Genomic DNA, 13173 nt, shown 5'->3' with positions numbered 1-13173 from the left:
AAAAAAAAAGACTTACATTCTCTTTTAGAGTGGCATTCATGAAACTGTTCATCCAAAATGTGATGTTGAGTTTTACTCCCACGACTACAAACCGGGAAAAAAAATCCGGATTAGATTCCTGTACAGTTCAGAGATTTTAGGTTTAAGTCTTGATTTATTTCTTTGAGGAGTTAGAGTTTTAAAAAAACATGAAAATATGTTTTGACAATGGCTTTAGATTTGATTTTGAATTCCAATGGAAATATTTAAGTCTTTGGCACCCATTATTGGCCAGAGACGTCCAAATTATTATTTTATTTTTTATAATTATTTATCATTTAGTTGCTTGTAGACGTTATACTGTTATATTTGATAATTTATCACCAATTAATTGAATCATACTTGTATCCTTGTCAAAAATAAGCAATTTTAAAAAAGCCTATTTGAAAGATGAGGCCAATCGATGTTTTACAATCTGTCCATTGTCGCATAACTAATCGACCTTTCAAATGGATCGTTTGTGGACTTCATGTTCTGAACTGTGAATCCTCACAACTAACCTGCCGGCTTAAGTGTGACTTCGTCCACCATGAGCTCCACGACTTTGCTGACGAGGATACCAGAATCAGAGGGGATCTCTCGGCCTTCTGTCGACACTGCGTGGAAGACACGCCAGGAAACGTTGAATGTAACGGGCCAACATTTGGCCCGAAAGCCGGCGGGCATGAGCAATTGCGAGTGCCTCTAAAAAGGAAATAATCGCATCGGGGAACGCTTGTAATTCACGTTGAGCCCGTTAATCCGTCCGACTGCATTACGATCATTGTTCGCTTCCCCTTACGTCTGGCGGGGAGATTAGCCGGATAAACGAGATGGGAAGCTCACGGTCTAATGGGAAAAACAAACGGGATGCTACGGGGAAATGTGAACGTCATCGACTTCACGCTAAGCGACAACCACACACATCGCGCTCTGCCTGTGCGTCATCGGCCAAGAAACCGAGGATAAGAGCATCGATTAGAAGTCGATACGAGCGCACGAACGTGTTCGGGTCTTACTTGTAAAATGTGGTGCGGTGAAGATGTACACGTCGTTGTCCAGGGAGCGCTTGTAGAAGCTGGATTCATACGTTTCGGGGTTCTCCGTCCAGTCTTCTCCGGCACTAGGAAGATAGGAAAATGTGGTTTATTTGCTTAGATTGGGTTTTGCTTTACAATTTTACTTCTACTTACAAAAGTAAGTTTTTACAAAAGTGGTTTCGTACTTGGTTTTTTCGTAAGTAGAGATTCTTTGACATGTAAATGTCCTAATCTGTTCCGAAGTCCCTAAAACTACCCCCAATGATGATAATAGTACACCAATTTTGTATGAAATATGTGCAAAACAAAAAGAGAGAGAAAAAATACAAATTTAATTACTAAAATGACATTTTCCATTGCGGTAGATTGGGAAGTGCGTATGTTGGGCAGCTGAGTAAACGTGCATGTAAACAGACAACTTCAATTGATGTAACTCACAATACGATTTGCAATACAAATCATGATTATCTTGTGTTATACACCAATTAGTGTCAATACATTAGTCATTTAACAATATTTCATGAACTAATGACAATTTACAATTTGTAACCGGAAAACAATGTCTTTTCAATCTTCTGTTGTGAATTATATTGAGTTTATTACTGGTAAATGTCCAATCCTTTTGACGTAAAAGTGCGACAGTGAATGAGCATTCATCCATTTGCTGCCATCGCACCAAAAACCCAGATTAACAGGAGATTTATCACAAGCCTGGTTCTTTTTTTTGGATCAAAATCAAAGTGACGATGATTACATTTGAAGTGAAATTTCACTTCTGTAAAAAGTCGACCACCCAAGCGTTTTAAAGATGAGAAAATGGAGGGAAAATAAGACCCACGTGTCTGCTCTTTTCATGAACAGATCCTTGTCCTGCAAGGGACTCATCTTTCATTTTGAGGGAGTCATTGGAGCGTCCCCCCCCAAAAAAAGCTTTGAATAAAACATCCTGAATTTTTGCGAGCGCATATTTGGGCGCCTGAATAATTTGGCCTAAGCTTGCGGTTTAATTCCGCCAAACTGGCAAAGAAACTCAACAGTGAACGAAGTTACCTTCTTGGGAAGACTCTTGTGATTCCTCCATCTGTGGCGACAAACCTGGCCAACGTCCCGTTCCTGAGAAGATGGAAAAACACGGTCAGGCGTTGAAGTGGATCATGCTAACAAATAGCGCATCTGTGCGTCCCAGCTGGGCAAAAAGAGACTCTCCAATTTCACCAACAGAGACACTTGTCATCATGTGGATGACCTCCGGAACCTGGACCGAGAACGTGGTCCAAATCTGTATTTTTTGCTTATGATCCATGTAAAGGTGGTCTTAGCTTCCAAACTGTTTCATGGATTTATGTAAGTGTTGCATTCTGTTATTTTTGGTCACTGTAATGACATTTTTTTAAATATATATATTTGTTTTCTTTCTATTAATTATATTTAGTCCTATTTTAATATTGGACGGTGCTACAATGCAATGGAGGAGTACATTTGTGCATGGTGTCAAGAATGTTAAAGGGACTCTTCACTTATTTGGGTGCAAACTATGATATTTTACAAGTGGAATACACAATTATTGCACTGCACTTCTTCTTATATCAGTTTTCTATGTAATAATTTAGTGTCAGAGTGGGGATACAGTATGGAAATTTGAGCTTTTTCCCGATTGAAATAAAATCTGATTGAGAGACAGCTCTGAAGGATTGTTCTTGGTGGTTATGTCATGTTTGATTGTGTCATATTGAGGGTTAAGTTTCGTTCCTTGTCAATTAAGGAGATGGTTGCGAACATTAAACCTGTTTTGTAGTGATTTGTAAGAAACTAGGTTGGCTGAGCTATACACTATTTCACTGTGCTAAACTTTTAGAAAAAATAGTCTTTGCAAGATTTTGAGTTGGCTGGAGATGAAAGATTTTTAGGGGGTATCTCTCATATGTTGGTAAGACCAAAATAAAAATAAAAACATAAGGCGTGTAGCCCTCAGTGTCAGCATTTGCATAACATACAAAAATGTTTCACTCACACTTTCTGCTCTTTCCACAAGTCAACCAGCTCAGCTGTCAGGCCAGCATCCAGGATGAGTCGGCTCACCAGGGACACATTGCCTGTGATTGAAGACAGATGCCGTCTATATATTATCGACGTCACAACTTCACTAGCCCGGCTTGCAAATCAACTTGTGATGACAAAAAAACAAGAAAAAAATGAAACAATGTTATTGGAAACTAAGTGAACATGGTTTTTGCTGTTTAAAAGATTAGAACACGAATGTCCAAATGTCAAATTAATGCATGTGCAAAAGCAAACTAGTGCTATTTATAAAAAAAAGATTGTAGGGGGTTTTCATGATTGTTACAAAAAGATGCGAATGAGTGTTGAATATGATAATAAAAAAAAAAATGAAGGCGATCTTTCACTCATTCACTTCAAATAAGATATACTGTATATAAATTTCTACTGGGATGGATGGTATCATGCTTCACTGCCATTGACGGTGATGGATGTCCAATCCAATTGGACTGGAAGGCCCGGTAGATTGACGTATATCGCCGTCAGTGGCTGCCAATTAATTAAAATGGTCAGATTGCATGTTATTTGATAATAATCCATGTTTAACTATATTTTTTGTCCTCAAATTGAGTAAAAAAATTACAGAAATTTGTAAAAATGCTATTATTAAAACAATGAAAGAAGTGATTAAATGTTGGGGCCATGAGGTCAAAGGTCACCGTGGAATTTCAGTTTACGGCATATTGAGTTGGGTCAAAGGTCAGAGGTCAAAAGTGCTTTGAATTTGGCTGCTTAGGCAGAATTCTACTGTCAAAAAGCAACGAAACGGAAATATTTTCGTAAGAGGATAAACTTGTTCATGTTAAAAATATGCAGAAAGTTAGATTTTTTTGTCACACTCATATTTCATCATTTGAATATTTGTTTTTAACATCATTAAGGGAATCTGTTTCAGACTGTTTATAGCCCGTGGCCTGTACTTTCAAGACCTCTTGATTGGACTAAGATTTTTTTTCTCCAGATTGCAGCCCGAGATTGACCTTGGCTCAAAGTGGATTCTGGGATAGCAACCTCCATTAGCAAGGACGGTAAGCTATACTGCTCGGAGAGATCCATTAGATGACGACCAGTCAAAGCCGATGAGATGAGTCATCGCGTAGAATGACAAGCGGGGGATTCTAGGAAGCTCAGTCGATTAGGCCTGATGTCACCCTGCTCAGACCTGACTCATCAAATGAGCTGCTGTGTCCTTCAGACGCTGAGTACGGGGTGAAGATCGCACAACTTCAAACAGATTGTGACGCATGCACACACACACACACACACACACACACAATCGCAAGTCTTAACCAGAGGTGGGAATTAGCGTCTTACTGCGCCAAAGATTCTCCTTATCTGATGTTTACATGCTGGAAGTACCGTTGCCTTTTGTTTATTCTAACCTTTCCTTTCTACCAGTTTTAATTTGAAACAAACAATCACAACAACAACAAAATTGAGATATTCTCATTTTAATTTTATGGTTAATCATGTTTTCTTGTGATATTTTTTCTTAATTTCTCCCAATTTTAACTTGTAACGATAAACCATAACAACGAAACTGAGATTTTCCCATTTGAATTTCCTTATTGATCATGTTTTTTTGTGATAATTTTAGTTTTTGCACATTTTTCCAGTCAGGAACCCGATATTTTTGTGCATTGTTTTGCCATAATATGGTTATGAAAAACATGATAGTACAATATATAATATTACAGTTCATATAAATGACGTGCCCCCCAAAAAATAGGCATTATTACTTCACCAAATACTTTTTTTTTTGGACTTGAGTACATTTTTGGAAAGAATATTTTCACTTTTACTGAAGAAATATTCTTTTTTTAGTCAAGCTATGCTTACACGAGTTTTTGGCTACTTTTCCCCACCTCTGGTCTTAAAAAAAAACAACGCACATTGTACATTGATCCAGGCCGGGATTGAGAGGAAAACACTGAGAGAGATGCATGACTCACATGCATCTGGAGTGTTCCTATCAATGTACTGGTTGAAATCGAGGAGAAACTGGGTGTTGTTGAGCGACAACGTCAACTCTTTGCAGTATTCCCTGAAGAAACAGCAACCGTCAGTTTCACTCTCGGCATGCCAGACGCTACGTTGGGAGTCGGGGTGAGGTGGGGTGAGGAATCCGGGGGCGGAGTTGCGCCTACTCACCGCGGAGCGATGAAGGTGTGTCCGTAGTTGTCAAAGTTCGCCAGTTGGAGGGTTTCCATAACTTTAGAACACAAATAAACATGCGGATATCTTATTTTTGTTACTTGAACAGCGTTTTGTGGTCAAAATATTGATGTATTTATAAGATTTATGATGATGACAATACATTTAGTGTCAAAAACTATCTTGAAAGAAGACAATTAGAAGGAAAAATAAGAATTGCCCATGCAATTTTTTGCTATATGGACAAATTAGGGCCCGGCAATTGTTTTTTTTCTAAGTTTTTTTCAACCAAATTTTGATTTTAGTCAACATTTTACTGTTGTTGAGTTTTTTTAATAGTACAATTCTGTCAACCAGTATTTACCATCATTTCAATGTCCAAATTATTATTTTTTCACAGTGTAGTTTTTATTTTACAGTGACACTAAAGTACACAAATGGCAACTAAAACTGCAAACACATAACAATGGACAAAGACTACAAGACATAGTATTGGGTAGCAGTGAGGTGTTAGATATACTTGAATGAACAAGGAAAGAAATACTTGCCGATTTGCCCTGTGACCCCATGAAAACAGAGCACATAGAAGAATAGAAGTGAGAAAGTGAGTTGAAAGTATTTCTTCATTCATCCATTTTTGCCCAAATTATTTTCAGAATTTTATGGCATTTAATTGCAGGCATATAGTTGGCTTTATACTAAGAATTATAATTGCGAGTGAAAATTCCAATGATATTTTAGCAAAAAAAAGGGGGCTTAAACTAGAACGCAAGTGTCTAACTCACGGTCTGGGGGCCATATTTGGCCCCACCGCGTCATGTAGTGTGGCCCGTGAAAGTAAATCAAACAATAGTTTTGTTCCGCCAAATTAAAGTTTATGTAAAGTTTCCCCAGTCGTATAATCCCATACTAATTTTTTTTCACATTTCCTATTTTATTTAAACTAAATGTAATGTTTCCCAATGTTTTTTTTAAAGGTAAACCCTACACACAATGTGGCTCGTGACCAAGATTTATCTTGACACCCTTGAATTAGAATATTAGATAGAAATATCAAGGCTTTAGATTGGGTTAAAAAAAACATCTCATAAATGAAAATTCAATTCCTCATCATTTTCGACTTAAAAAAAATAAAAATACTAGCATGATGGTGCAGTCTGCAAAAGCCATCAGCAAGTGACCGACATTGGCCACTTTCACGGAAATGTTCTATCCATGAAACAACATCCTTCGCGTAAAAATATGACGGACATATTTATTGCTTATGTCTTTACGGGCTCCACTCAGTGGATGTAGCATGACTTTGGGAGGTCGTTTTCTTCTCATATTAAGCCAGTTGTCTCTACCAATGTGGTGACCCTCATTTTTTTGTTTTATTTCCATTTTTTGCAGCGTGTTGGCAACCCTACTGCCAGTTCAATATGGCACGCCTATCCCCGTCAATGGCAGTGAAACACAATCATCTAGTAAGAGATAAGACCCCGCTGCAGGGTTTTTGATTCTTTTTAATGGCCCCGTAAACGTCAACGGGATCTTTACGACAGCGAGGGACTGACACAAAAGGCCAAAGCACTCAGTCAAAATCTCATCTATCGGGATAACTGCGCCATTAGCCGGACGACTTTGTAGAGACACATCAAAGTGATGAAAATGTACTCAAGACAGATGTTTTTTTTTTGGGTTTATTTTTACACTGAACTAGCTGATTTTGGCCACTAATAAAACCCTGTGAGGTATGTTTTTGAGTGTTTATGTCTGAATGCACTTTTAACTTTTTTTTAGTGCCAAACGTTCCATCTTGTGGCGTCCAATCAAATCTCTGCTGCGATTTATAATGTGTTAGTCACTATTCAAGTGTATTTGAATCCAGATATTCCACTTAAAATGGACATAGTGCTCTCAATGTAAAGCTTATTAATCATTAACTTAATGCATTGTATGAATACCAAACTATACATAAAATATTTGTGATTAAAAACGATATAGGGAAAATGATAGAAAATTGTATTGAAAGAAATATAGGAAAATATTTGGACTACTTTATAATAATATTAAACATAAAATATACATATGTATTTTTTGAAATAAGAAACTAAATGTAGAAAGTGTTAAAATTAAAATAAATACTTTTTATTTGAAAATTAATTTGAAAAATAGATTTTATTTCTATATTTGCCCCCAGAAAATTTTCTATAAGTTGTTAAAAGTTATAGTTTGAGAATGCTTCTGCTATTTTATTTCTAACAGGTTTTTAAAACTAAGTTTTTATTTTTATTTATTTATTGTTATGTTGTTTTTAATAATTTATTCCATATTACTTTTGATTAGGAAGAAGTCGGAAAAGTGAGTACTTGCCCCAAGGCGATGCTGTAAATGTCCAGCAGAGAAGAAGAAAGACAGAAAAGTCAGACAATTTGTTACAAAATTGTGCACAAAAAACACCCAGTAACATTTCTTTCCTATTAACTCATTCACTGCCAGACAGAGAATGTGTTGAAGAAGGAAACTTTCTATTGAAAGCACCCATCAACACCAATTGATGTCCAATCCATTCAGACTGGAAAGGTTGGCAGCTGCTCTGTTAGGCCTTTCCAGTTCGAATGAATTGGACATCTATTGAAGTCAAGGACAACTAGTGATTTAAATGTGCCAGTTAGTGATCAAATTTTGGCAATCTGGCCCAGTTTTTGACAAAGAAAAAAAAGCTGGGTGAAGTGATCAGAATAAACGGGAAATAACCCAGAAATGAAGCAAAAATAAACAGGAAAGGACCCCAAAATGAATAGGAAGTAACCTAAATTGCCTCAAAAACGTAGGCAAAAATACAAAGGAAGTCCCCAAGAAATTCTACAAAATCAGGAAGAAAGGTATTTACACTTGTAATACTAAAACTAATAAAGTAAAAGTTTAGGGAGGATCAAAAGCCCCTTGGGTATTTGGCTTGAGTCTTTAACAAGGGCATGGTTCGTTTAACTACGCATGGGTGTGCACGGCCGCTGACCGCTGGGTTACACTACAAACGAAAGAGCGCGACGGGCGCACGAGGAGCGGCCTGTACTTCCAACTGGGAAGCCAAACTGGCATCCCGTGGAGAATTAGTCGGGGGCGAGAAAATGGGAATAAAAGCGCGGTTTACTTCATGAAGAATGATGGCGTGGCACTCACACATTGCTTCTTGGATGTCGTCACCGAGTTTGGCTTGAATGAAGTTTTCGCTGTATTTGGGCAGAACCAGAGCCAGACTGCACAAAAAACAAAAACACCATAAACAATGATGAGAGAGGCATCCATATTTGCCTCCATCTGGTGGCCTGTTTTCGTCAGGAAAACAATACGTATATGGAATTAAAGTTGACCATTACATTAAGTTGTTACTGGGATCAGAAATTTTTTAAACAATTTTATTTTAATTTTCATGAATAAACAGTTGGCCAGCCAAAGGTATATTTTGATAGTGTATTAAATAGTAGAAAACATTCTTATAATTTTTATGCTGGTGGATAATAGCCAATGAAAGTGACCATGTTCTATTGCCAGTGATGGTGAGAAACGTCCAATCCAATTTGAATGCCAGCCCTCTCAGTCAAAATGAGTCAAAAAACCCAATCTTTTAACCTTGAATTGAATTTTATGTATTTTTACAAGTACTGCAAGATTGAAAGGTTTGCCATAAAGTGGACACATAAATATGTAGTAGTAAAATGAAGTGGCATAGGAAAGTGACTTGTGTGGTTAACATCATGTGATTGAGGTAGCTATGGTGTTTTAGTTTAAGATGAAAATTTACAGTGCTAAGATTGAAATAAATGTCTAATAACCTTTCTTATAGATATGCATCTGGCACTGTTATGACATTTTAGATGGCACTAACAATGTTTAATTGAGTCTGATCCTTTGACAATGACGCGATCGACCCTGATGTCCAATCGGAGACATCCCTAATCTAATTTAATATCTTATTTATTTTATGTTAAATTGACTCACCTATAGTCTGTCCCATTGACTGGCGCCCAAGTGTACGTTCTTTCTCCCCGATCAATGTATCTCTACAAGAAGATATCGACATGACATCGCATTGAAATTCCAAACCAACCTTTGACTCATTTTTAAAAGTCTCTAACCTCATCCTGTGTCTTCACCAAAGTCTTAATGGTGCGCTCACCCGTCTCGCCGTCGATCATCATTCTTCGAATCTGGAGGGTAATGTGTAGTATTTTTACTTTCTTAGACATACCACGCAGAACTTTGGCATACCTCCACTTTAATGTCGTTTTCCAACTCGGCATCCAAAAAGTCGAGGGTCACCGGTTCCTGGAATTTAGGATTCTACAAGAGTGGGGGGGGGGGGGGAAAGAAACTAAATGAGATTTACCATTTTTTCACGACTATATGGCGCATCGTATTTAAAGGCTCAGTGTCAATTTTATTATTGGTCCATATATAAAGTGCACTGGATTATAATGTCTATTTTGGAGAACATTTAAGACTTTTAAGTGCGCCTTATAGTCGTACAATAGTTATTCTGATGAGCTGAGTTGTTTTTAAAATCTTTTATTAATCAGTTTGCTCTTAGTTTAACCTTCTAAAGGACATTCAATGAATACATTGGTTGTAATTGACAGTGACGGACATCTTCTCTGGTTATTATCAAATTATGAGCAGATTTAAAAGTTTATAACTCCCTGCCTAAGCAAGTTTGTGTTCATCGTATGTTCCAATTCAAATCAAAAGACTATGGCGTGCTCTTGGAATTGGATATTTCATGAGTTTTGCTGCTAATAGGCAGGCAGGCATTCCACTTGTCCAGAACAGATCCAGTTTCCAAAAACTTGCCATGGAAAGCAGAAATTCTACGACGTGTTAGAGCACTGTGACAACTATGAAGCTTCTCCAACTGGCACTGAAAGCCAGTCAGAAACAGAAAAATCTGAGCAGGCAACTCTTTCAAACCGCTACTCAATAGCAACTGACGAGCTATGGGCTCGGAAATAATAGGTTTCTAAAAACCGCCAAACCAAAAGCTATTAAATGTGGATAGTCTTAAAAAGAAATAGAACAAAGGAAATTTAAAGTGACTTTCAAAACGAGTCTGGAATATTTTTTTAAATAAAATAAATAAAATAACCCATCTGCATGACTTTATGGTAGAATAAAATAAAATGTGAGCAGATTGACGATTCTATTCTAGTGCCAATGGGACGAAGGGACATTAGTGTCCTAAAAAATAAAAAAATACAGAACGTTACACTTTCATCACATAAAAATGACTGCTAAGAAGTGTGTAAAATATTCAATGAGATTGAAATTGCATGAGTTCCTTACATTTTGTGGTAAGTAAAAAGGGGGGAAATGCAATGAAAGATGACATCTCAGCATGGAAATGAGAGAAGAGGGGGAAAAAAAGAATAAATGATCAAGGGGAAGCAAAGATGCATGAGAGAGAATAAGACATCAAACATTACGAAGGAGGATAGGAAAGGATGCAAAAAACGACTAAAATGGCGGATGAAAGGAAATAAAAGATATAGAGAGAGACTCATAGTTCATTTTACACATTGCAATGACTTACTTTGATGTCATTTGACTAAGAATAATACCATCGAAGAAGCTCACATTGGGATTATTATGATCTATTAAGCATAATGCTAATGCTAAGTGGAGAATCCTATCAAGAAAAAAAAATCTACTAAACGGAACAACTACTTCTGTGTGTAAAACTGAGGACGATCTCACCTCATTAAAAGTGACTGCATACTTATTATAGAGCCTGAGATTTCGGTGGTGGATCCTTTTCTAGGAAAATCATTCAAAAACTTGTTTTATAAAAGAAAAAGAAATGTTTGGATGACGTTGTACAATACAATAAAATGCAGCTTGACACAAACTACATTGGGGGATGCCAACTTCCCATTGCAGGTGAAACTGGAAACAATATAGAGCAATAAATGCAATTATTGTCTATTTTTATATTTAGTGGATGAAGGGAACGAAATCTTATGGTTTAAAAAATGAATATTTATCTGAAACTAACCTATTTTTACGACATTATAGTATGAGGCCTACCTTTGGTTGTAGATTGGGATGCAACAGGACATATCCATTGGGATCAATAGCAAAGTAGTATCCATTTGGCCCAATCTGATTAAGAGAAAATGCAATTTAAAGTGAGTGACATACCTGTCAATTTGTTCTTGAATTTTAACACATGTAATCCAATGAAACTTAATTTCACAATGTACTAACAGTGTTTTGAAATTACATTTAATATTGTGTTATATGTTCTTTGATTGCTCTCGAAGATATATGAACATATTATTCATTTCCATTTTTTATGCTGTACTCAATAATAAATGTGGTAAAATTATTTACCCTTTTGTCGGGGCCTTAAGTCACTTTTAGTAAGATTATTTACTGACTCAGGTTGACAGGTATGAATTGTAAATTCCACAATTTGAACTCACTGTGAAGCGTGGCGTGAGCTTCTTGATGTCATTTAGTGACACGTCGATGCCCATCACGCCGAGAATGAGCTGATTTTGATGCTGAGATACAAAAGAAGGGAAATTTGTCAGGTGACCTCTACTGTTTTTACCTTCAACATCTTCGATCATGTGTGAACTTCATACTGCACCTCCCCGTTCCTGTCATCTTTGGTTTTGGTTTTATTGAAGACGGGAAGGGTTCCGGTAATGACCAAACCGAGTTCCTGAGTGAGCCACAAACATAATATACACCATTATGTAAAATTCAAAATAAATTTGAACAGACATAGTACTGTCCAGTATGAACATTCAATGGAATCTCCACAATTTTACGGTTCTGACACGCCTCAGTGGAAAAATATTGCCGCTTGTTATACCAAAAAATGATGAAATATCTTTCTATTGGCAAAAAAAAAACATATGCACCTGTATTGCTTGTTTTTAAACTTGATTCTTTTAACATTTGCAACTTATCAGTTTAAATTTCTATTCAAAAGTGACTGAACAAATGATAATTGTTGGATAATTTTACCCCACTGACAAACTATTATACAGTAATCCCTCGTTTATCACAGTTAATAGGTTCCGAGACATGTCGCAATAAGGGAATAACCACAATTATTCCTATAAATTATATATAAACACATATTTTGCGGATGCCCGATGTGGTGAGGTATAACTGTATGATGATAGAATTTATAAATAATGTCTCACCAATGCATCGAGGTACACGTTGGTCCACTGCACTTGTTTGGCCTGCTTATCTGCCAAAACCATTGGTCTACCCAGGACATCCAGATATTCCTAAATTGGACAAAAACAACATCTTAGGCCTTTAGGGGGATTCTTTTCAATAATTGAGCATTTCAAAATAACCTGTGTGTTGATTCTTATAGCTCCAATGGAAGGGATTTCATAAAAGTAACCTAGAAGAGATTAATAAATTAAGCAAGGATGGATAATGGCGCATACATAAATTGAATGGAAATGTTCTTGCACCTTTGTTGGAACAAGCCATCCACTGAATGGGTCCTTTATCGTAGTTGTGTTGGCCCACAGAGAAGGTGAAGATGCGCACCTGTAACAAGATGGCGTCCATTTTTAATCAAGTTTGTATGGACTTATAATTCAGGGTGACGACGGGTGGTGAAACCAACTTTTTTGTCTGCGTTGTATTTTTCCAGAATGGACCGTGCTCGCTCTTCTCCGCCGTCAGTAAACAGCATGATGATTTTGTTGCAGTTTGCTCTACTTATGTTTGTCTATGAAAAGATTAGATTAGAATTAAATGAGGAAAATTCACTTTGTATGCATAGTTTTTGATAAGTTTTGTGATATATGAGTCAAATGTTTGGCAGCTCAGGAAAATGATGTATTTGGGTGGAAAAATAGAAATAGCCACCAGATGGTAGCAGAGGTTA

General features: G+C 36.8%; 1 protein-coding gene across 1 annotated transcript in view; it reads right to left on the bottom strand.

The window, feature by feature from the left end:
• The window catches only part of LOC144214677 (voltage-dependent calcium channel subunit alpha-2/delta-1), a 61884-nt gene that overhangs the window by 15323 nt on the left and 33388 nt on the right, over positions 1-13173 (bottom strand). Inside the window, exons 13-31 of the mRNA XM_077743266.1 lie at positions 12910-13014; positions 12752-12830; positions 12629-12678; positions 12467-12556; positions 11902-11976; positions 11732-11812; positions 11334-11408; positions 11004-11063; positions 9525-9581; positions 9392-9463; positions 9255-9316; positions 8436-8512; positions 5268-5328; positions 5069-5160; positions 3070-3151; positions 2109-2171; positions 1038-1141; positions 540-635; positions 17-84 (exon numbers count right to left, since the gene is read on the bottom strand). Coding sequence (XP_077599392.1) covers positions 17-84; positions 540-635; positions 1038-1141; positions 2109-2171; positions 3070-3151; positions 5069-5160; positions 5268-5328; positions 8436-8512; positions 9255-9316; positions 9392-9463; positions 9525-9581; positions 11004-11063; positions 11334-11408; positions 11732-11812; positions 11902-11976; positions 12467-12556; positions 12629-12678; positions 12752-12830; positions 12910-13014 — 1449 coding nt within the window. The remainder of the gene's footprint in view (positions 1-16; positions 85-539; positions 636-1037; positions 1142-2108; positions 2172-3069; positions 3152-5068; positions 5161-5267; positions 5329-8435; positions 8513-9254; positions 9317-9391; positions 9464-9524; positions 9582-11003; positions 11064-11333; positions 11409-11731; positions 11813-11901; positions 11977-12466; positions 12557-12628; positions 12679-12751; positions 12831-12909; positions 13015-13173) is intronic.

Source organism: Stigmatopora nigra, chromosome 2, assembly GCF_051989575.1.
Source record: "Stigmatopora nigra isolate UIUO_SnigA chromosome 2, RoL_Snig_1.1, whole genome shotgun sequence".
Classification (NCBI taxonomy): domain Eukaryota; kingdom Metazoa; phylum Chordata; class Actinopteri; order Syngnathiformes; family Syngnathidae; genus Stigmatopora; species Stigmatopora nigra.
The sequence above is the reverse complement of the archived record's forward strand: the minus strand, read 5'-3'. Positions and strand labels throughout refer to the sequence as shown.